The 25,258-nt window shown below is 50.9% G+C and overlaps 1 protein-coding gene across 14 annotated transcripts in view; it reads left to right on the forward strand.

Moving 5' to 3' along the window:
• ST6GAL2 (ST6 beta-galactoside alpha-2,6-sialyltransferase 2) overlaps nucleotides 1-13,558 on the forward strand; it is an 86,636-nt gene extending 73,078 nt beyond the window's left edge. For 8 of the 14 annotated variants that reach the window (XM_068117339.2, XM_068117337.2, XM_068117335.2 and 5 more), the window contains 2 exons: nucleotides 1,104-1,278; nucleotides 11,187-13,558. In XM_068117339.2, the coding sequence (XP_067973440.2) occupies nucleotides 1,104-1,278; nucleotides 11,187-11,602 (591 nt within the window). In that variant the 3' untranslated portion in view covers nucleotides 11,603-13,558. The remainder of the gene's footprint in view (nucleotides 1-1,103; nucleotides 1,279-11,186) is intronic. The other 6 variants (XM_078777918.1, XM_078777920.1, XM_078777919.1 and 3 more) reach the window with 2 other exon arrangements.
• The last annotated feature ends 11,700 nt before the right edge of the window (nucleotides 13,559-25,258 follow it).

Below are 25,258 nucleotides of genomic sequence, written 5' to 3' on the forward strand. Positions count from 1 at the left end.
TAATACAACGCAGATTCAACTATTGGAAACAGATCCTTACCTGAAACACATACTAATGAAATAACTAAAGAAGAAGCCTGTGGTGTGCTACGTGTTGCTCGTGGCCTAACTAGGGTGCGACCTTTGACCTTTACACCAAAAATGGGAATATTTACAGGGGATTATTTATAAGGGAATATTACAGATATTTACAAAGTGGAGGGTTCTAAAAACCACAACAATACTTTATAACTCTTCAAAATGTTATTACCCAAATCTAATGTGCTGGCTTAATGGTCTAATGGATAAGTTATCAGACTCCTAAGCTCAGTGGTGTTGATTCGAGTCCCATCTGGGTTGAGTAATTTTTTTCTTCTTACTTTTTGAAGTATTTTATATCGTCTCTCTTGATTAATCAAAGGGAGGCGCAAACTTCCCCTCCATTTTATGGTATCGTTTTTGTGTATGCAACTTTAACATTGGGACTGAAAATTTGTTTGCTGGCTTCTACTGGTATATTATATTCTTGGGTAAAATGCCAGGGGCACAGAAAAGTCCCGTTTATAAAAGGGTATGTGCCATGTGGCAAAGTAGAGAAAAGCAGGGATATTCCATAGCTTATAGAAAATGTCGAACAATAGAGACGAAGGGACATTCAAAAAATATCGTGTGCATGCTGTACTACCTTTGTGTTCTTCGGAAGAACCAAGTAATGCTCCAGAAAAGTTCATATAAAGGGGCGCCCTACATCTGACAAAAAAATACATTTACTTCTTCATTCAGGTGTATGTATCAAATTGGCACTGTGTTTTGGGGTTGTGGAGATCATGCTAGCCCCCTTTCGTTCCTGACACCGATTTGTCATCAGTTTTGCATATGCTTTTTTGTTCACTTTGTGCTTTATATTGTGTTGGGGTCACATTGACAATGCCCTCTCGATCTGAGTATGGTACACTCACTTTGATTTGGGCCGATACCATCACAATATGTTCCCCGCGTAATCTGTCATACTCAATACGTTCATATTGTTCAGTTCAGTTTTTACGTAATAATTACCCTAATATTAATTGTAACTTAGTTGTGCTTCTGCGAATGCTAACCTCCAGCTCATCTGCATTTCTTAGTGGTTCCACCATCCCGACTTTGATTTTTTCCCGACATTTCTTCGACGACGACAGCGGCAACCGAATCAATACCTCTACTTGATCCACCCAGCTTTCTACTGGGGCCTGTGGGACATACTGCGGGAGAACTTAAATGAGGAACTTCCTCGAAACCCTCCCTCATCTGGATTCATAGGTACGCATCACGGAAACTGGCATTGGCTAATGTGGCATGTTTGGCACTGGTCGTGTTTGGGGAGAAATGGAGGCTCAGATTGAGGTTAACAGACACTTTGTTGCTTGCCAAGTAGTTTGCTTTTGATTGTTTTGGCAGCTTGGATGATCAGACGGTGTTGTCGGGAATTGACGTACAAGCAGGAGTGGGATTTTAAAACCTGTTTGAGACAGTTTTGAATATTTAACTGTTTACTGAATGAACAGCAGCATGAGGTGCTCGTTATTAATCCTCTAGTGGTTTCACCGGAGGGGACTATAAGTTTGCTCTCCATCTGTCTGTCTGTCTGTCTGTCTGTCCCACCTACCTAGATAGCACAACTCTGTGTATTCCAGACTTTTCCCCTTACCCTTTAACATATTCAACTGAAACTTGGTACATGCCTTTATTATGACAAGTTACAGAACAAGTTTGAGTTTCGGGGCAATTGATCAATTAAAATTTTATTTACGGCTTGACTGTGCAAAATATTGGGATCGGTAGAGGACATGTATTGCAAAGCAATTTTCCCTCTTCTTATAAATACTATATTCACTTTCAAATATACCACAATCTCCACTTTCAAAAACGACCCATATTCAATGTGACCTAGAAATGATAATTATCTTTACTGCAAGATAGGGGAGGTGTGTGTGTGGGTGGGTGTTTGTGTGTGTGTGTGTGTGTGTGCGTGCGTGTGTGTGTGCGTGCGTGTGTGTGTGTATACGTATGGATGCGAATGTGTATATGTATGTGTGCGTGTATGGATGTGTGCATGTATGTACAGTGGCGTAGTGATGGTTTGTGGCGCTCGGGGCGAAGGCCAAAAATCATGCCCCCTGCAGGCACTGACATAGTCAGAAATTCCTATTGAGGGGCCATATGAAAGCTCTAAACTTCCCCAGCGGGATCAGCAGCAGAGCCCTCGAACCTGTTCAAAATGAGAGTATATTTAGTTACTAGCGGGGTCACCCGTGGGAATCCCACGGGCATGGATGTGTGTGACGAATTTTAAATATATGTCGACTGTTATTTTAGGCGGTGTATTTTCGTTTATCATCATGGCGCGAGTTTTAAAAATATATCTCTGCATTTTCCTCTCCAATACCTCCTCACACTTTACACACACACCGGCCCATGTTTACATACACACACACACACACACACACACACACACACACACACACACACACACACACACACACATACACCCACACATACACCCACACACATATACACGTACATCGACACACATGCACACACACACACACACACACACACACACACACACACGTACAAACACATATACACATTACACATATACACATATGTATCCACATATATACACATATATGCACATTATACACATATACATCTCCACACACACACACACACACGTACAGACACATATACACACACACACACATATATACACACACACACACACAGACATATATATACACATACAACAACAACATGCATTTTAAGGCCATTTTCCCTGCTAGAGCGGGGGTTAGCCTACATACACATACACACACATATATGCACACACACATATATGCACGTGCACACACACACACACGTACACATGTCCCACATGTATATATCCCACATCCCACATGTATATACATGTTTAAAGTGTACGTGCCCTTCCCCCCTCCTCCGCCCGGCAACGCTGGGTACTTCTGCTGGTAACTAATAAAATAAAAACGAAGAAATATCTCTCGGTAATTTCATGAAACTCGGTGGAATTGGATGAAATTCGCTCGGTGAATTCACTCGGTTTATTCGGTTCGGCTCGGTTCACTCGGTTTAAAGAAAAAGCGATAATGTCGACATGTTGCCGTCTGTGTCATGTTGGGCGGTGTATGATACTTGTTGGCTGTTGGGCGGTGATATGGTGTATTTTAAAAAATATATCTCTGCGTTTTCCCGCGTTGCTGACACCGAGTCTAAAACCATCAATAAAAATGAAATCAGATGGTGAGTTAGATTGGAGATAAAGGCGTGAGAGAGACTCAAGATCCGAAGGATCGGATCGGATTTTCTTCCCGTTTTTTTTCAACCGAGTCTAAAACTATGTTAGCGACTGCAAAAAATGAAATGATATATCGAATTAGAATTGAAATAAACCCGTGTGAGATAGAAAGACAGCACAGGCCTAACTAAACAGGCCTCAAAGCTATTCGAGAAGGAGTGGGTGGAGCTACTCTGCAAGTGCAAACCGAGTAAGCCACACCCCCGGACAGACGTCCAACAGACAGACAGAATCACCTACGGCTAATATAATAGAGATGATCTCCTGAGATGATTCGTCTTATTAACTACAAAGAATCCGGAAGAATTCCAATGTCTCTAAACACGCGCCATTTTAAGGTGTATAGAGTAGTTTAATAGGTCCTTCCATGGCATGGTATTCCTATTAAAAATGAAATAACAAAAACAATGATAACATTGCAACAAAGCATTTATTAATACTAATAATATTAACAACAATAATAGTATTCGTATCATTTGGCAATAATAAAACGAACGTATAGTCCCCGCCCTGGTCCCAGCAGACCTGGGCTTGGTGAAAGGTAAACTAGTGCTGAAGCAGTAGAGCAGACTAGAGTCCCTGTATATAGAGAGTTGTGTCAACTCAAATTTGGACGCCATTTTGTGTCTAAGTGTGTCGGATTAGATATACATGTACATTCGCGATATGGGGTGATATATTCTAAACCTGCTAAAAAAAAATTTACTACACATATTTAGTCTTATTATTACATACAGGTGATATTTGTTTTGTCAAAAACTCAGCTATTGCCGTGAAAAAGAGCTGTGTGGTGATATTAAAAGTGGTATGGCAATGCATATTACAAGCCAACACTGCATATAAGAGCTAACATTATAAGTAAGACAAACCAATGCTGTCGTTCTCTGAATTTTAATAACTTTTAGAAAGGAGTGTGGGCATATCCAATATTTTTTAAAGGGTGCCGAGAGCAATTCCGGTGTAGGACTTCCAGCCGACATATAGTCTAACACACTTAAAACAAATTCTGTACGTGGTATTGCCATATTTCTATAGTGTACAACTTTAGTTTTATCGACATTTATATTCAATTTCCATTGTAATGATTTAACAAGCTGCAAGTCAGCTTCTGTCTCTGACATAAGGAAAACGTCATCGGCATCTAGTAAGATTGAAACGTTTGTGGCGGACACAAAAGCCCACTGGCGTGGTGACATCATTCCGCGCACCAAGTGGGCGAGGGCCACGCCCGAGGGGTAGGCGTGGCCTGAGGATATACACGGGGCGCGCAGCCCAGAGCGGGCTAGTGTTACAGTGAGCTCCTGAAATAAAGACGCTTATAAGTTACCGCTTGTCTGTTTCCTCCTTGCTCGCAAGCAGCGTGCGTAACGCCGCGCTTTACTGGTGACCCCCTCGACGTTGGATCTGCCGGAGCGATCCTTCCACATGCGACACCATTGCCATGGCCAACTTCATCAAACTTCCCGAATTTTGGGAGGCTCAGGCCGAAGTCTGGTTCGTCCAGGCCGAAGCCCAATTTCAGCTTCGGCGCCTCACCGGCGATGACACGCGCTATTGCCACGTCGTCGCCTCCCTCGGGCCCGGCACGGCCGCTCGAGTTGTGTCCGTCCTTCGCCACCCACCGGACGGCCACAAGTACGAGGCACTCAAGCGGCTACTCCTAGCCACGTTCGGCCTCACGGACGACGCACGGGCCGACCGCCTCCTGGATCTCCCCGAGCTCGGTGACACGCGCCCATCGGTCCGAATGGACCATATGCTGTCACTGTTGGGCGACGAAGCCCCCGGTTCTCTATTCCGGGCGCTTTTCCGTCGCCAACTTCCAGCGCAGGTTCGCCTCGCGTTGGCCGGGACCGGGCTAACGGAACCCCGAGCATTGGCAGCCGAGGCGGACAAGTACTTCGCCGCTTCGGACACGCGGGCGAGAGTCGGCGTGGCCGTCACGGCCCTCGTGGCTGATGCTGCTGATGCTGCTGATGCTGCTGATCCACAGCATCAGCTTATACAGCATACGCAGCATGCTGATACGCACCTCGTGACCGCCGCCACGCCCCGCCCACCGCCGTGGCGAAAACCGCCACCGCGGGGAAACCCGCCAACTCCACCGGCCTGGCGGAGCCAGCCGCGCTGCTCCAGCTCCACCACTTGGTGCTGGTTCCACGCCAAGTTCGGCCACGAAGCTCGGCAGTGTCATCCGCCATGCTCCTTCAACAGGTCGGGAAACGCCCGGGCCGGCACTCAATAGTGGCGATGAGCGCCGGCCGTTCGAGCAGCCTGCTGTGCATAACGGACACCTTCTCCGGGCGCCGTTACCTGTGCGACACGGGAGCGCAGGTGAGTGTCGTTCCCGCCGGCACGTCAGACAAGCATGCCGCGGGTGGGGGCCCCGCGCTGCTTGCCACGAACGAGACGCCCATCCGTACGTACGGAAAACGCTGCCTCTCTCTGCGGTTCGGAGGGCAGGTTTTCCGATGGACGTTCGTCACCACCGACGTGCCCATGGCACTGCTTGGCGTGGACTTCCTGTGCGCTAATGGGCTCCTGGTCGACGTCAAGCACAGACGTCTTGTCCAGGCCAAGACGTTCAGCTCGCTCGCTTGTGCGTTGCCCAGCTCGTCGAGCAGCTCAACGAGCGGCTTGCCAAGCGGCTTGCCGAACGGTTCGGTTCCGGCCACGTTGGTCTGTACGCTTCCGGCAGCGGACGCATTCACCCGCCTCCTCGCCGGCTTCCCGGCCCTCACGCGGCCCACCTTCTCGGCGGGGGCCGTCAAGCACGGGGTGGCCCATCACATCCCCACCGTCAGGCCACCGGTCTACGCCCGGGCACGCCGCCTCGAGCCGACGAAGCTGGCGGTGGCAAAAGCGGGGTTCGCTACCCTGGAGCGACTCGGCATCGTTCGGCGCTCAGAGAGCGCTTGGGCGTCGCTGCTGCACATCGTGCCGAAGCCCGGCGGGGGATGGCGACCGTGCGGGGACTATCGCCGTCTCAATGACGCCACGACTCCTGACCACTACCCCGTCCCGCACATTCAGGACTTTTCCGCCCGTTTGGCGGGTATGTCCTTCTTCTCGAAGGTGGACCTCATACGCGGCTACCATCAGGTCCCCGTCAGGCCGGAGGACGTCCCGAAGACGGTGGTCATCACGCCATTCGGACTCTTCGAGTTCCTGCGCATGCCCTTCGGTCTGAAGAATGCGGCTCAGGCGTTCCAGCGACTGATGGACAGCGTCCTGCGCGACTTGGATTTTGTCTACGTCTACCTGGACGATATCCTCGTCGCCAGCGCATCCCGCAAAGAGCACCTACGCCACCTCCGCACGCTCTTCGAACGCCTGGGCCAGCATGGCCTGATTGTGAACCCCGCAAAGTGCCGGTTCGGCGCCGCCATAATCGATTTTCTGGGGCACCGTGTCACCAGGCACAGAGCCGTCCCCCTGCCGGCCAAGGTGGAGGCGGTGAAGGGGTTTCCGCGCCCCCGCACGATCAGAGGGCTGCAGGAGTTCCTGGGCGTGGTGAACTTTTACCATCGGTTCCTGCCCCGTATCGCCCAGCTCCTGCGCCCCCTGCACGAAGCTCTCCGAGGTAAGCCGGGCAAAGGCGACGTTACCTGGACCGAGCAGATGGACACGGCGTTCACGGGCGCGAAGCTCGCCTTGGCTAACGCCACCATGCTCGCGCACCCGGCGCCCGATGCACCGATCGCCCTCACCACCGATGCCTCGGACTACGCGGTGGGCGCGGTGCACGAGCAATGGGTGCATGGAGCGTGGCAACCGCTGGCGTTCTTTAGCCGGCAGCTTCACCCGCCCGAACGCCGTTACAGTACCTTCGACCGCGAGTTGCTCGGGCTTCACTTGGCGGTCAGGCACTTCCGCCATCTGCTCGAGGGCCGTGCGTTCACGGCCTTCGTCGACCACAAGCCGCTGATCTTCGCGATGGGCAAGGTCACCGAGCCGTGGTCGGCCCGGCAGCAGCGTCACCTCTCAGCCGTGTCCGAGTACACGACGGACATCCAGCACGTCGCGGGGAAGGACAACCCGGTGGCGGATTGCCTTTCCTGGGCCGTCGCCCACGCAGTCCACCTCGGCATCGACTATGCCCGGATGGCAGCGGACCAGGCCGCTGACCCCGACGTCCAGGCCTTGCGGACCGCCGTCACGGGCCTCCGCATCACCGAGGTGCCGTTCGACGGCGCGGGCGCGGCCCTCTTGTGCGACGTCTCCCTCGCGCGTCCTCGCCCCATCGTGCCCGCGGGCTGGCAGCGCCAGGTGTTTGACGCCATCCACGGCCTGTCCCACCCGGGCGCGAGGGCCTCCCAAAGGCTGATCGCCGACAAGTTCGTCTGGCATGGCCTCCGGAAGGCCGTCCGCGGCTGGGCCAGGACGTGCCTCGCGTGCCAGCGCGCCAAGGTGCACCGGCACACCCAGGCCCCGTTGGCCCCGTTCACGGTGCCGGAACGCCGGTTTGACCACGTCCACGTGGGCCTGGTGGGACCTCTGCCCCCTCGCGGGGTTTCACCCACGTCCTCACCATGGTGGCCCGCACCACCCGGTGGCTGGAGGCCGTGCCCTTGGCGTCGACAACGGTGGCCGATGTCGCGCAGGCTTTCATCGCCACCTGGGTCGCCCGGTTCGGCGCCCCCTCAGACATCTCGTCCGACCGCGGCCCCCAGTTCACCTCGGCGCTCTGGGGGGCGGTCGCGCAGGGGCTCGGGGTCCGGCTGCACCGAACCACGGCCTACCACCCCCAGGCTAACGGCCTGTGTGAGCGATTTCACCGCTCATTGAAGGCCGCGCTCCGGGCCACCCTCCGCGACGGTGGCTGGGTCGACAGGCTCCCCTGGGTCCTGCTGGGCCTCCGGACGGCGCCCAAGGAGGACCTGCGCGCATCCGCGGCAGAGTTGGTCTTCGGGCAACCGCTGCGGGTGCCGGGCGAGTTCCTCCCCGACTCCACGGCACCATGGTCCGCGGCACAGCAGCGCTCCGCTCTGCAAGAGACCACCCAGAGGTTCGCCCCGGTGCCAACGGCATGCCACGGGCACCCACCGCCGCACGTCGCCCCGGAGCTTCGCACGGCGGAGTACGTCTTCGTCCGCCACGATGCCCACCGGACACCACTGCGGCCCCCGTACGACGGGCCTTTCCGCGTGCTGGAGACCGGGTCGAAGCACTTCACCCTGGACATCGGCGGTACTCCCGACCGCGTTTCGGTAGACCACCTCAAGCCGGCCCACCTCGACGTGGACCATCCACCGCCAGTGGCCCGACCCCCACGTCGGGGCCGCCCCCCTGCGGGCGGACCCCCGGCACCGCCCAGCTCCGCCGCCACGCCGCCCCCCGGTCCTGCACCCATCCAAGGGGCAGCCAGGGGCATCCCACCTGGCATCCCTGCACCCCGGACGCCGCCGATCGCCAGGGGGCGCTTTGGCCGGGTTTATTACATTCGGACGTTTACATTATTTCGGACGTTCGGTTTATTACATTTATTACATTTATTACATTTCGGACGTTCATTTATTACTACACCCTTGCCCAGAACTCTGATGGATATTGCCTGATCGATTAATATGTTTCATAGCTGGCGACTTAATTAACACTTAATTTTCGACTGCGCCAAGCCGTAATTAAACAGAGAAAAAACTTTTAAAAATACCTGCAGTGTGCACGGTTCGTCTAGTCGAACAGATATGGAAAAGCACAGATACGACGTCGTATTCACCATAACTTGTTTAATTTCACCAGGAACACGATGAGGCCAACACAGTAAACATTCAGTACAAAACTTGGTTCATACATTCAGTACAGAACATGATTCATACATTCAGACCGTAAGAAAACTCTGCCCGTAATACAACACTCTGACCAGACCAACACTTCATCTATACATGGAAATCTATACATCTTATATTTCCCAGATTGGTTTGAACAACCAAAAGCAGAACAACCAGTCATTTTGTTTGGCAATAAACAACATTCCCGTACCAAGCTGACGTTCACGCACGGTGAAGTTAGACACAAAATGGCGCCACGAAATCACGTGACCAGAAATCTCGGGTCAGCGCATGGCGCAACTCTCTTTATACAGGGACTCTAGAGCAGATAGGTATGCTACAAGGTAGTTAACAAAAACTACATCAAACATGCATGTAGCAAGGTGTGGTATTTCTATGGCATAGAGACTAGAGCTTGATGAGACAGAGCAGCAGAGGAAGACAAGGAAGTTAAAGAACTCACTTGACCCGTGATCCTGGCCGTTGCTGATTGGAACATACACCGTGAGATATCGAGATTTGATCGACGTAATTAAATAACAAATGTCCAACAGTTGCACCCATCCATCCCTTGGGCCAATGGGCGATCTCCATGTTACCGAGTGCATATTAAATCTCATTATACAAGATGAGAGATCTACGCAGCAGCAACACCGGAACACGGATTTATTTACAATGAGAGATGTCCGTGAAGTTAGCACCCTTTATCCTTTACCCGATTCAAAGTTAGGATTGTACCATTACAAAAATGGGGGATGTTGTGGATTTCTTTGTACAAAAGGCGAATGCGTAAATAGGGTAAATTATGGACTATGGTAATCCGATAAATGGTTCGAATCCTGTAAAGGCCTGAGAAACATAATGTAAGACGTGAATAGGGCAATGGTTCGAACACAGTAAAGGTTTGAATCCGGTAAAATAAAATCGAATCCGGTCAACATTTGAATCTGTAAATGGTTCGAATCCGGTAAACGTTTGAATCGGTTAATGGTTAATGGCCAGGGACTAATGCATTCGATCGTGTCCGTCCATGTGTGTGTGTGTGTGTGTGTGTGTGTGTGTGTGTGTGTTCATATGTTTGTGTTTTCGTGAACAAGATATATGGAAAAGTTCCGAACGGATTTGGATGAAAGTTGGTGGGATGATTGCCCTTGGGATAAGGAAGAATTGATTCGTTTTTGGTGAAGCTCAGGATATTATTCTGGATCCAGGAATTTTTTGAAGGATTTTTTTACCATTGGAAGATAGGGCTCAGCAGCGGCCACCCACGGCGGGAGTATGCGCTCTACTGAGTGGCGTTCTAGTTGTATTATAATGTATGTACAATACAAACAAATGGAGCATGAAACAGTTTTTTGAGGGTCTCATTTGGCGCCCCATCCACTGCGTGCCTGGTGTGGTCGCCCCCCCCCCCCCCCCCGACCAATCACTACGCCACTGTGGATGTATGTATGTGTGTGAGTGTATGTATGTATGTATGTGTATGTATGTATGTATGTATGTGCGTGTGTATGTATGTGCGTGTGCATGTATGTGCGTGTGCATGTATGTGCGTGTGCATGTATGTGCGTGTGTGTGTGTGTGTGTGTGTGTGTATGTATGTATGTGTATGTATGTATGTGTGTGTATGTATGTGTGTGTATGTATGTGCGTGTGTATGTGTGTATGTATGTATGTGCGTGTGTATGTATGTTCGTGTGTGTATGTGCGTGTGTATGTGTGTGTGTGTGTGTGTGTGTGTGTGTGTGTGTGTGTGTGTATGTGTGTGTATGTATGTATGTGCGTTTATATGTATGTGCGTGTGTATGTGTGTATGTATGTATGTGCGTGTGTATGTATGTTCATGTGTGTGTATGTGCGTGTGTATGTGTGTGTGTGTGTGTGTGTGTGTGTGTATATGTATGTGTGTGTGTGTTTAGGTGTGTGTGTGTTTGTGTGTGTGTGTGTGTGTGTGTGTGTGTGTGTGTGTGTGTGTGTGTGTGTGTGTGTGTGTGTGTGTGTGTGTGTGTGTGTAGCCATAGGCTGCATACAAAATGATGATGATGATCAGGTCTCATATTGCTTTTCTCTTTTCTCCTCAGGACTTATGCTGATGCTTTGGCTATGTGATGAAGTTGAGGCATACGAGTTTCTCCCTTCAGTTCGGTTCACAGATTTGTGCCATTATCACCAGAACTTGTGGATGAGGGAATGCTCCACAGGAGCTTATCATCCATTACTCCTCGAAAAAAGGATTCTCAGACTTCTCAGCATCAGCACACCCAATGACGTGTACAATGGTCGTGCCGCTATCATGGTTTTCGAGGCATGTCATGGTCAAAGTGTGAAACATGACACCAATAGGCAAGTACCAATTGATGGCTTGCACTCAACCTTATTCCCTTTGTTCACATCTTCTAGATATTTTGTATGCACCAGGATTAGGAAAGACCAAGAGTCTTCGTCCTTGGTAACCCAAAAGTCAACATGTCGGATGAGGCCATTGATGCTTGGTTGAGATTTTGGAGTTACTGCCTCTCTCTCTCTCTCTCTCTCTCTCTCTCTCTCTCTCTCTCTCTCTCTCTCTCTCTCTCTCACCTCAGGGTTACCTTAACCTGTGTCTTTGCCATGCAGTAGTGAGCAGCTGCCTCTGGACCTCGTGTGATCTCCGTGGTCAATGCCTTCAAAAATGCTGATCGAGTGATTTTACCTTTCATTTTACTTTTCTCTATCTCTCCCTCCTGCTCCCTCTCAGGGCATTTTGACATTTTATAAACTGCTGCAGATATTGCTTTTTCCATGTGGTCTTTCCTACTTTGTGCAAACTTTAAACAGTCGAACTGTTTCCAATAACACTGTATGCCTGTAAAAGAACACTGGGGAATTGTACACCGTTTGTGTGACCTTTTTGTTATGGTCCTTTGTTCACTTTGGGTGAGCTTGTGAAAATGTCATGTTGAACAGACAAACACTTTATGATCCAATCCACATTTGCTCTTTTCGCAATCAACGGAACATCGCCTCCTGCAAACGTTCTTTACGCCAAGCAGCAAGTCGGTAGAAGTTTTATTTATTTATTTTTTCCAACTTGAGAGGCAGAATTTGATTGTTTCAGAAGACTGCCCTGGCCTGCACTACTACAGATCAAACTAGATGGTATTCATAGAATACTTACCTCGCGCAAACATCTTGGTGCGAGCCAACTCTTCTGTTTTTTGTTTTTTTAAGGTTTTCTTTTCCTTTGATCCAATATGGCTGCCAGACCACGTGACCAATGACATCACACATTTACATTCTCCAATATAATTGTTGCATAGATCACACTCTATAAATTTAAAACTTATCAGACTAAGCCTTGTACTTGTTGAATTATGACGTTGTGATTAAGGCACTAGTGACGTCATCGTTAACGATACCTATTCCCCATGCGGAAGTTCTTGCCAATGAGCCATGTTCCAATTTTTCCATGGACCGGTTTCGGAGATATAGAGATGCAACGTTTTTCGGTTTTTCCAAGATGGCGCCTGTACCACGTGGTCCGTGGCGGCGCTCCTATGGGGAAAATTCCACGTCCACGTCCATGGTGAGTACTGGACAATGAGCCTTGTTTAAATTTTTACCATCGAGCGGTTTCGGAGATATGGAGGTGCGACGACTTTCCAAGATGGCGTCTGTACCACGTGACCTATGACGTCGTATTTATCACCAAATGTTTCTACAGGAGGAGGCGCTCCTACGTTGCAAATTTACACGTCAATCGGATCTCAACGTTTGCCGAGAAAAAACGCAGACACGTACACATTCAACCGATCGCTTAACCCTGCTTTACGCTTCGCGCGTGAGGGGTACAAATCGATAGAGAAGTGATAGATAGTGCACGAGTGCAGGGTTCGAGAGCTTGGAAATTGATAGAGAAGCGAAGAGTGTTAATTAGCTTCAGAAGTTGGGCTGCTAAGTGAAACAATGGATTATGAGGAATCTATATTCCTTCTTCAGTAGACCCAGAATACATGCTTCGTTAAGGAATTTTAGGCCTAATAATGTTACCGCTCGGCATCCGGGCTTCGTTTGTATTGCAGATGGCGACGCAACGGCGCAAGGCCGGATGCCACTCGGAAAACGGCGCTTTAGAAATTTGGGGCTGAAAAAGTTTGTGGGCAAATTAGATTTTGTTTTTCCTGTAGATATATATTTTTTAATTGAATGATGTGTGGAGCATGCCGTGACATGTTGTAATGAACCAGTTATGCAATGATGTGCATTTCCATGACACAATACATATAACAATGACGATGAAACAATAATCATGTTTATTTCGATATTCAATATTTTAGACATTTGACACCTGCAATGCAAGTTTAACCAATTACAAGAGTTCTTGATTTATTTATATTTGGGTCAAATATTGAGTGGCTGTCGATTAAACTCATCCATAAAGCATCAATAAAGTAAAGATTCTTCGCGTTAAAGACAACTCCCTTCATTTGATTTGATTTGATTGTTTTACAGATTATCTGTGTCCATGTTCCTGAGAGATTATTCAACATGGAGTTCCTTGAAGTTGTAAAGCAAGGTAAAATAAAAAAAGGTAAACAGAAGGTAAAAAAGGGGGGGGGGGGGGGGGAAGGTAAAAGGTTTAAAAAAAAGGTATAGAAGGTAAAAAAAGGTAAAACCTTCTTTTTGAGGTAAACAGACACCGATAGGTGACCTAGCGAAGCCACCAAAGATGGAGAATGCGGGTCCTTTGAAGTTGCAGAAGAAATAAGAAAACTGAATGACACACGTGATGGCAGCCGAACTAGAAAGTCTTCCAGAAAAAAAACAATTAACGGCATTGTTTTTTTAATGGCAGGTATCCATATTAGATCAATCATTCGTATGACGAGGAAGAACATGTAGGTGGATGCCACCCTCAATTTTGAATTCCAAGGTCAAATATTGTGATTTTTGGGGATTTTGCATTAATTTAAACCGCATTTGATAAAAATGGCTGGCAAGTAAAAGGCTGGCAAGTAAAATTTCGCAAGTACCCGCTCCTCCTTCAAATCAGGTACAAAGCAGGTACTTCTCTTCTAGCAGAAGTACACGGCATTGCCGGGCGGGGGGGAGGGAAACGGGGGGGAGGGGAGGGGGAGGGGAACGGGGGGGGAGGGGAGAAGAGTGGGAGGGGGAGGGGAGAGGGGAGAAGAGGGGGGGATGGGGAGGGTGAGGGATGGGAGGGGGTGGGAGGGGGGAGAGGGGGGAAGGGGGAGTGGGTAGGAGGGGGAGGGGTAGGGTGGAGGGGAGGGGAGGGGGGAAGGGCGAGGGGGAAGGGAAGAGGGGAGGGGGGAGGGGAACGGGGGGGAGGGGAGGGGAGGGAGAACGGGGGGGAGGGGAGAAGAGTGGGAGGGGGAGGGGAGAGGGAGAAGAGGGGGGGATGGGGAGGGTGAGGGATGGGAGGGGGTGGGAGGGGGGAGAGGGAGTGGGTAGGAGGGGGAGGGGTGGAGGGGGAGGGGAGGGGGGGAAGGGCGAGGGGGAAGGGGAGGGGGAGGGGGGATGGGGAAAGGGAGGGGGAGGGGGGAAAGGGAGGGGGAGGGGGGAAAGGGAGGGGGAGGGGGGAAAGGGAGGGGGAGGGGGGAAAAGGGAGGGGGAGGGGGAAAAGGGAGGGGGAAAAGGAGGGGGAAAAGGGAGGGGGAGGGGGAAAGGGAGAGGGGGGGAAATGGAGGAGGAGGGGGAAAAGGGAGGGGGAGGGGGAAAAGGGAGGGGGAGGGGGAAATGGGTGGAGGGGGAAGGGAGGGGGAGGGGGAAAAGGGAGGGGAGGGGGAAAAGGGAGGGGGAGGGGGAAAAGGGAGGGGGAGGGGGAAAAGGAGGGGGAGGGGAAAAATGGAGGGGGAGGGGAGAAGGGAGGGGTAGGGTGGAGGGGGAAGGGAAGGGGGGACGGAGGGGGAAGGGGGAGGGAAGGGGATGGCCAGTCAACAATGACGTTGCAGTTCTCATGGTCGGAGAGCAGCACAACAATCGGACATAGTCCTGCATATTCGCAACAGCACGAAGCGGATTTTGGAGACTCACCGATCCTGTGACGTCCTCCAGTACCGGCGTTGCCGGGCGGGGAAGGGAGACCCGCACATTCCCAACCCGTACATTCGCTCTGAGCGAATCAGCGAGCTGCTCTGGAACCGGCTGAGATTAGCGGGTACTTCGCTGAAATGCGCTGAGGTAAATATGAATAAAAATATGGATCGTCAAATATTTTGAGTTCGGCCATGTTCGTCCCACGCTCAATGGCCATGTCTATGTCAAATATCAAGCACGTAAGCCTCTCCGTTTAGGAGTCTATCGGTAACATTACACACACACACACACACACACACACACACACACACACACACACACACACACACACACACCTATATATATATATATATATATATACTATATATATATATTTATATATATATATATATATATATATATATATAATATATATATATTGTTTCGGATCTTCGAAGCCGTTCCCGTTACAAAGGGGAGATTAAGCCCCTTTTTCTCCTTGGGTCTTTGAAACCGCGAGACCGAGTCGCCACTTCCGGGCAAACGTGGAAAAGGGTTTCAGGACAATTTCACACGTACCTTGAGTGCCCACGCCGCAGCAGAAGCGGGGATCGAGTCTCACACGAACCACGCGTGATTGAGTATGCCCGAGCGGAATGCGTACCACGTGACTCGTGCTGTTACCTTTCTATAGGAACCCGATTAGAGCGATCTAATTCGTACTATGCGAGACCAATGATGGAAAAGATGAACCGGTCGAATCAGAAGGAAGAACAGATTTATTTACACTATTCACAGGAATTGGTAGAAGGAAAGAGACACAGGGCAGAACTTAATCAATCTTATACTTCTACCCAGACAATGGGCCCACTTACACAGACGGGGAGATGGAGGAAGGATGTTCGTGCCCAAACGCGCCTGCTTTGGTCGCTCCAGGAACAGCTCACCCGGCGTGGCCCTCTGGCGGTCACAGCACGTATCCCGGCGAAGGCAGGCAGGAGGGAAAATCCTCGCGGCGCTTATTCAAGCAAAGGCAGGCAGGAGGAAATTCGCGCGGCTGTGGCCCGGCGCGGGTCGTCTTTTACAGCGCGTGATTAATACTGCGCAGAGCGTGGGGAGCAGGGCAAGTTCGTGTACAACGGGGGTAATTCAGTTAATACGATATGACTCAATCCTAATGCTCGTCCTCCACTCATCTGCTCCGGACCTCAACTGAACTCGTCCCCGATCTGAGGCGGGGGGCTCGGGGCACGGGGTTATATGGCCCCGCCCCAGCCCGACTCGAATGTTCCAAACCCCGCCTCTTGCCGCAGTGGTAAGTCACTCCCCTCAAGCCCTGATTAGCGGCTCGTGCTTACTGATGGCTCCTCCTCCGCCTTCCTTCGGCCTCGGTCGACTTGTTCAGGCCTGCCGTGTGGTATTTTGGCACCAATACCAAACCAAAGCGCCATAAGGACACCTAATTTTCACTGGTCTACTCAACGCAAAACTAACACAGGAAAGGACTACGCTTACATTTACTAAGAAATAACTGAACTTAAGCGAGGCTACATGTTGTAGTGTAACTAACTAAGAGGGGAAATTAACCTTTATTACAAGACCGCAACACTACACCCCTCCCTCGTCACCCTCGTCCCGAGTCGAAAGCACCAATGGAACGACCGGTAGAGAATGACCTTACATTTAAATTAATTGCAGCAACAAGGTGCAGCAAAATTAACCTTACATTTAAATGTGACACATAGGTGTGGTTCTCCCTAGCATTTGCTCTGACCCATGTGTGCGACAGTTTTAAACACTAGATATGTCCCTCCTATTGCGTTGAGCAGCTTCATAACAGATTAATGCCCACAACTACCCAAGTATTTCCGGAATTTCAAACTAAACACATAGCCGGTGGGCAGCATTCTTATATTTACAAACACAGAACTTAATTTTATTTACAATTCTATGACCCGGACCTGTTCTTTTTGGAAGAGAAGATTGGAGGGGAGAGAAAACACAGCAAAATCACACTCATAAATCATGACACTTGCTGCTTGCTTCTTGCATCTTGCTTCTTGCTTCTTCTGTGTGCATATATCAAACCGGCTAGCCCCCGGACCGGCATACAGGCCATTTTAATCTTCAGGGCTATCTAAACTTACACATCTTCTCATGCCGAGCACACCACAATGAAATGCATAAAAATGCTTTTATTTTGCCAGCAGGGCCAACCTCATGTGGTCCGACTGCGTGGCATTAATGCCACTCAAACAAGTGGTCCGAAGGTGCAAGATGATTTTGCAGCAAAATGCTACACAGCAGAGGTGCAAGGCCACAAGGCTTGTGGTCCATGCGTGCAACAAGGTGCAGCACAGGGGTTGGCAGCAAAGTGCTGCACAGGTGCAACAAGGGTGCAGCAAAAGGATATGGCAGCAAAGTGCTGTGCAGTTCGGCTGCACAGATATAGCAAGGTGCAGAAGGAATGCTGCACAGATCGATGGTGCTACACAGTTCCACCTCCAAAATGATCCTGGGGTGGGGGGAGAGACAAGGCACAACAAGCAAAGCGGAAAGCACACAGTGGCACATAGAAAACAAGGTAACGCGGTGCGAGGGATGCGGAAGAGCGAGCAAAGCATGCTCGTCCCTAACCGTTCATACCCCCCCCCCCCCCGTCGGCTACACTACCCTAGCCCCCCTTGTATTCACAATCCGTCTCTACGTCTTGTCTCCCATATCCCCCTCTATCTCCAAATTTGTCTTCCAATCCCTCCCAGGAAGGAAGGGATGGAACAAGCACAATGTCACATTACATCATGATGCGTCTTACAACTCAAATGGCTTACAGAGCCTTGGTGTGGAGCTTCGTCCTCCTTGGTGACTGGCTGTGGATGGTGCGAAGGGATTTCTCATATCGTAACTACTCTAGTAACATTAACTCATTTAAACTACCCGGGGTCGTACCCTGCCAATCGGCCTCTTTAAACGATGTGGTTCTAAGAACCCGAATTCCCATTGCCCACACTGCGGTGCCCTTGAAATTTGGGTCTCACTCCCGCAAATTTTCACCCTGTGCCCTCGCACAATTTCGGGGCTGGGTCATGTGGCTCTACCAGCAGGTCTACCTACCTGCGCACCCCCGCCACTGAAGTCGCCACCCAAGCTTACCTGCTCCTGCGACTACCTAACTGGGGAAGGCCCCTCCTGGCACTTTACCCCCTGATGCCCACCTTGGCATTGGGCAACCCGGGTCCTTCCCTTGGATCCTCGGGCCCCACTCAAACTACAACTAACCGGCTCCCAGAGCCTACCTGCGGCCTCACCTGGCCGACAAACTACCAGTGGCGGAGTGCCCCAATAACCATACGCACCAATTAAGCCACACGCCCAGCCATTCCACATACTCATGCACCCAACAAAACACTTCGTTTCCACTACCCACACCACAGGTGTCAATATCCATACAAATTTTGCCTATGCACTCTACCTGGCTTTACACTACCCACCCCCGGGCGTCCGTGAATGGGTTCCACCTCCCCCCATTCACTACTTCGCACCATGCATTCCACACCTTCTATTCCACACCAAGCATTCCACACCACTTATCTCGCACACCAATTATTTCCACTCACCACTACTTTCACACACCAAATATCTTGCACACCTTTTGTGCTCACACACCTTTTATCTCACACACTACTTTCCATACACCTCAATGCAATTCCATTTGTCTCAACACAATTCCTCACACACACAGCATCATCTAGCTGACTATTTCCCCTAATACTCGTGCTTCCCCGTCATCCCTTTAAACTATGCACTCTCTTTTCTTTAACAACCATCTAAACTACGTACGTCCCCACTGCAGCACAGGTGTCACTACTTAAATCTCTGTCCCTAAGGTCTTCTAATACCCTAACATTATCCTAGCCCTCCCTCGGCTAGCTTCGGTGCCCCATGGAGGCAACCATTGCTGGCACCTCCATGTGCCTATCACTGCCATCCCCCTAAACTAATGCTCATGGGCCCTGTTGTGTGAGGAATGGTGACACCACCATTCCCCCACGTGGGTTACACTGCTCTCCACAGTCCGCTACACTCTGAGCCTCTCCATCTCTGGAGGTACATTGTCACGGCTCGACCCCGAAGGGCCGAGCGATCCATGAGGGTGGTTGGTCGCCTGTATGGGGTGTCCATCCGGCATTTTGGATCCAAGGGAGGAGATATGGATGGGCCAAGGTGCAGGGCTCCATCCCGGCGCGGGGCCTCGCGGTCCCACGCACGATGGCCCAACCGGCCACGGCCGGAGCACAGCACCCGATAGGGTGCGCGGCTCCGAAATCTCCTACCTCCCCTTGAACCTCGCCGATTGCCTTTGCCGCCACGGCATGGCACCAACCACACAGTGCGGGGGCCGGTACGAATCGTGCAAGCCGGTCCTTGGGAGACCGACACAGCATGGATTCCCTCCGGTCCCTGCTGCACACAAACTCACCAGGGGCTCACGTCTGCTACCCGTCCCGCTAGGCGCTACCCCCCCCCCCCCGGTCGGTGTCGATGCTTGAGCCGCGTCCTCACTACTCATGACCCACTCCGCACTCGCACACCCAGGCGCCCCCGCGCCTTCCACACATCCCGTTACTGCACACTCTCCTTCCACATCCTCTGGTGTGCATTCTCCCTCACACTCCATACTCGTACCTGTACACCTCGGCGCACTTCCACCTTTCATACACTTCAGTACACACTTTTCCCACACACAGTCTGGTGTGCATTTTTCCTTCACACACTCCTTTACCGCACAACCAGGCACACATGCGCCCCCCACACACTTCGTTGTGCATTCTCGCTCACTCTCCTCGGCCATCGCACACGTTTTCCACACTCTCGGGTGTGCACTCCTCCTTTGCACACTCAATCATCGCACACTCAATCATCACACACTCTTTTTCCGCACCCCCAGGTGCGCACTCCCTCGTTACACACTCTGTAACACACTCTTTTCCTACACTCTCGCGCTCCACGCACTCCCTCTCATACTCCGTGGCAGTCGCCCTCGTACACCGCACAATGGACCTTCCGCGAACGCCCGGGTCTCGTCTCTCTCCCAAGCGCGCCAAAAACCCGTTCGCGCCAAACACATTCGCGCCATTTTTTCCACTCACCTCGGGGTCCTCCTTCCCCGGCCGCACCTGCAAAGTTTTTATTGAGTTAGCAAGCCCGGTATCACGGTGAAAATACAGACTTTGCGCGCATTCCATTACTTTCTCCCGTGATTTATTTTCTGGTTCTTCTGTCTCTCCTCCCCCAATTGTTTCTTTTTCCTCGACGACCGCCGGCGCCCATGAAATGTATTTGTCCAATTCGGCGACCGTCGGCTCTTCTACACCCCGCGTCGCGATTTCCATATCCCCGGTCAACTTGGCTGTCCTTTGCTCAAGCTCGCTCCCCACGCGTTCCTCACACTGCTTCACCCCGTCGCGTACCACTGCGACCTCCTCGCTCAACCCGCGCCTAATGTCCTCCCCCACCTTTTCATGTCCCTTTTTGATTCTGCCCTCCATTTTTCCATATCACACCTTGCTTCGTCTCTCTGAGTGTCCATTTTGTTTTCCAACCCATTTTTCATTTCTCCCAATTCACGGGTGGATTTGTCACTTTGGGCGTCCATCTTCCCATTCATCTTTTCCATTTCTTCACCCGACTTGACCATAAAGGCCATCATTTGTGTCATAAATAGGCCCATATCCATTGGCACTGCAGGCCCGGCTCTCGCCGCCATGTATGAGGCGCCTCCATTTTTGTTACCAGCTGCCGCACCCTTTTCAGCTTCCAATACCAACTGTGAATGCAGGTCCTGGGTTATCAATTCTACTTTTTCTACCCCTACCGGCATTCGACCGCCTTGGCCAGCCATGGTACGAATACAATTTGGATTTTACAAACTAAATTTCGTTCGCTCGTAATTTGGAGCCAATTCGCCCAAAAAATTTTAGGGTTCAAATCCCACTCCACTGACACCAAATTGTTGCAGATCTTCGAAGCCCGTTCCCATTACAAAGGGGAGATTAAGCCCCTTTTTCTCCTTGGGTCTTCGAAACCGCGAGACAGAGTCGCCACTTCTGGGCAAACGTGGAAAAGGGTTTCGGGACAATTTCACACGTACCTTGAGTACACACGCCGCAGCGGCAGCGGGGATCGAGTCTCGCACGAACCACGCGTGATTGAGTACGCCCGAGTGGCATGCGTACCACGTGACTCGTGCTGTTACCTTTCTATAGGAACCCGATTAGAGCGATCTAATTCGTACCATGCGAGACCAATGATGGAAAAGACGAACCGGTCGAATCAGAAGGAAGAACAGATTTATTTACACTATTCACAGGAATTGGTAGAAGGAAAGAGACACAGGGCAGAACTTAATCAATCTTATACTTCTACCCAGACAATGGGCCCACTTACACACACGGGGAGCTGGAGGAAAGGATGTTCGCGCCCAAACGCGCCTGCTTCGGTCGCTCCAGGAACAGCTCACCCGGCGTGGCCCTCTGGCGGTCACAGCAAGTATCCCGGCGAAGGCAGGCAGGAGGGAAAATACTCACAGCGCGTATTCAAGCAAAGGCAGGCATGAGGAAAATCGCGCGTCTGTGGCCCGGCGTGGGTCGTCTTTTACAGCGCGCGATTAATACTGCGCTGAGCGTGGGGAGCAGGGCAAGTTCGTGTACAACAGGGTAATTCAGTTCATACAATATGACAATACTGACGCGCATCCTCCACTCATCTGCTCCGGACCTCAACTGAACTCGTCCCCGATCTGAGGCGGGGGGGCTCGGGCACGGGGTTATATGGCCCCGCCCCAGCCCGACTCGAATGTTCCAAACCCCGCCTCTTGCCGCAGTGGTAAGTCACTCCCCTCGAGCCCTGATTGGTGGCTCGTGCTTACCGATGGCTCCTCCTCCGCCTTCCTTCCGCCTCGGTCGACTTGGTCAGGCCTGCCGCGTGGTATTTCAGCGCCAATACCAAACCAAAGCGCCATAAGGACACTTAATTTTCACTGGCCTACTCAACGCAAAACTAACACAGGAAAGGACTACGCTTACATTTACTAAGAAATAACTGAACTTAAGCGAGGCTACATGTTGTAGTGTAACTAAGAGGGGGAATTAACCTTTATTACAAACCCGCAACAATATATATATATATATATATATATATATATATATATATATATATATATATATATATATATATATATATATATATATTGTTACAGACACGACTTTGATGTTAAAGTGGGCCGAGCGGAATGGCCGTCGTGTCCGCACAAATTACCCGATTATACTCGACGTTGACGAAGTCGCGTTACGCTGGCTCAATAAGAAAAAGAAGACACCCGGCTGGGTTATAATGACAGACACCAATGTTTCGATTCTCAATTGTATTCGTACGGAAAGGTTAGATTACAGGGGCTAGAGGTAAAGCACAGAAAAGATGGGCACTTAGACGCAGGCTTATCTTATCCCCGGACAGACGACAGGTAAACGGGACAAGGCTGACTCACACGGGGGTTGATGGCAGGAAAGCGGGTATCGATGGCTCAAGGTGCACTCTTGGCTCAAAGCAGTGTACAGTCCGGTCCAAAGATGCGGGGAGGTCACAGCGCTCGGAGGGGACGTTCTTTCTCAGGCGGGTCTTTCTCTCTCAGCGATCGCAGGCAACGTTCTTTCTCAGGCGGGGCGCATCTGACTCAGCGCTCGCAGGTACCTCTTTCTCCAGCTGGGGGCGCATCTCTCGTCACATCCGGCGCGGGGCCGCGTATATCCGGCGGGGAGTGACACGCCCTCGGCTCGTTAGCGCCGCCCCAGATGGAATCGGTCCGCCCTTCTGATTGGGTGCGGGGGGTTACCAGGCTCCGCCCTTGAGGAGGAGCTGACAGCCAGCCCCTCCGTGGTAACCCCGTGGAGCGCGTGGTCAATGGCGCTAATCGAGCCGGTGTGAGGACGCATCCTCCCCCGCGCCGCCGCCATCTCCTCTGTTGTTGTTGTAATTGTTGGGGAAGAAGATGGAAGGAGGTATGGGAAAGGTCCTAAACTCACTACTGATGCCATATAATCACATTCTGGTGCAACGAAGAGTCATAATTAATGGAAACGAGGCCTTAACTGACATAGACTAAGAATAACTAGCAAGATGTCCGAAAGTTGTCTACGTGTGGTGCGGTGGACCTGGGCACGACATTTAATGGGGGAATAAGGGGAAGGTCGGCTCTACTGATTGTTGTTTACAGACAATGGGACTAGGGAATGGGGGATTGGGGATAGTTGGGGAGTATTGGGGAAAATAGGGGAATATTTACAAGCGGATATGGAGGCCAAATTCCATATTCGCAACATTGCACCCTTCTCTACCCTCGGGGCGTCCCGACCCGATAAATTTTTACCTACTTTAGTGTGGCACGCAATGTAGTTCCCTCTACTATTAACTCTACCCTGAGTGCGACAGTTTTACAGATATTCACAAATGAGTAAATATGTCCCCCTGCGACGTTGCACCCTTCTCCTCACAGAAACACACCCACAGGATAACCGAATCCGGAAAGAATTCGCAAACTACACATACAGCCGGTAGGGAGCATTATTTACAAGACTACGCTGCTATTTACACTACGATCCAGGACCTGTTTTTGGAGGAACACATGCAGATGTTATGCATAGAGAGAGCGCGCTTGCCAACATCGATACACCAACCCACGAGTGCTCTGTGGCCGACGGCCTTTAATAACGTGCAGAGCACCCTTCCCGAGCATCAAAAGCACCACCCCACCACCAATCGGTGCAGTCACCATTGTTCATTGGAATAAAAATAAATTCGACAACCCCTAACCCTGCAGGTGTCTCTTGCTCTTCTTGTGGTGCACTTGGTGTTAACTAAAAGTGGTTCACCTGTATGGCATAGGTGCCACGTTGACCCATAGGTCCATCCCCGGGTGGTGCTTGGCCGCAAACGAACTGCGGTCCATTGTGGGTGGCCACAAACATTGCGGTCCATATGGTGTATCGATCCCGGCAGCAAACAGCGAAAGTGCAGGCCCACAACTGCACAGCCAGCACCTCTCTCTCCTCTCTCTCTACCCCAAAGCCAGATCCTCGGAGGTGGGAGACAAAAGAAGCAGACAAGTGAGTAAGGTGGTAAGGGCGCAAAAGTGCACGCAATGTAAGGTGATGCACACTGGGGGCACATGGGAACCAGGTGAGACAGGTACGTTCCTATCGTACGCCCCCCCCCCCCCCCACCAGGTAACCTACATGGCCCCTCCCTTACCCCTTACTGTATCCACAAAACACAACACTACCCATAAACATCTACTTTACAAATCAACAAACATCCCTACTGTCTTCCCCGTTCCTCCCATAAACCAAATTCGTCTTCTCTCCCTCCTAACCAATCAAATTTGCCATTTTCAACTCTCATCAAAATTTGCCATCTCCAACTGCACATCAAAATTTGCCATTACCAATTCATCATCAGTCCCTCCTAGGGAGGGAGAGATGGAATCACCCCAATGTCTCATCCACGTCGTGATGCGTCTCACAAATCCACAGCAATCTCATTTCCTGCAACAAAACAAAGAAAACACAGGTGTGGAGTCATCATCATCACCACAGGTAAGTGGCTGCGTATGGTGCGACAGGTTCATCAATCCTAACTATCTCCTAAATGACTTTAACAACTTTACACTACCCGGGGTATTTCTCCGGCCAAACCATTGGCCCTCTTACACTATGGGTTCTAACAACCAATTCCCATTGGCCAAACTGTGGTGCGCTTCAATTTGGGGTCTCACTCCCCCGATTCATCTCCCGGTGCCCTCGCACAATTTCTGGGCTGCGGCGTGTACCTCTCCCAGTGGGTCTACCCACCTGCACACCTCCACCACTGCAGTTGCCTCCGAGCTTACCTGCTCCTTGCCCTAACCTAACTACCTGGGGAAGGCCCTCTGGCACTCTCCCCACTCGGTGCCCTCTCTGGCACTGGGCTACCCGGGTCCATCCTCCGGATCCTCGGGCCCCATCCACAACTCTACCGGCTCCCAGAGCCCACCTGCGGCCTCACCTGGCCGACATCCTCACAGTGGTGGAGTGCCCAACCAACTACA

This window comes from Myxine glutinosa, chromosome 5 (genome assembly GCF_964187855.1).
Source record: "Myxine glutinosa chromosome 5, kmMyxGlut1.1, whole genome shotgun sequence".
NCBI lineage: Eukaryota > Metazoa > Chordata > Myxini > Myxiniformes > Myxinidae > Myxine > Myxine glutinosa.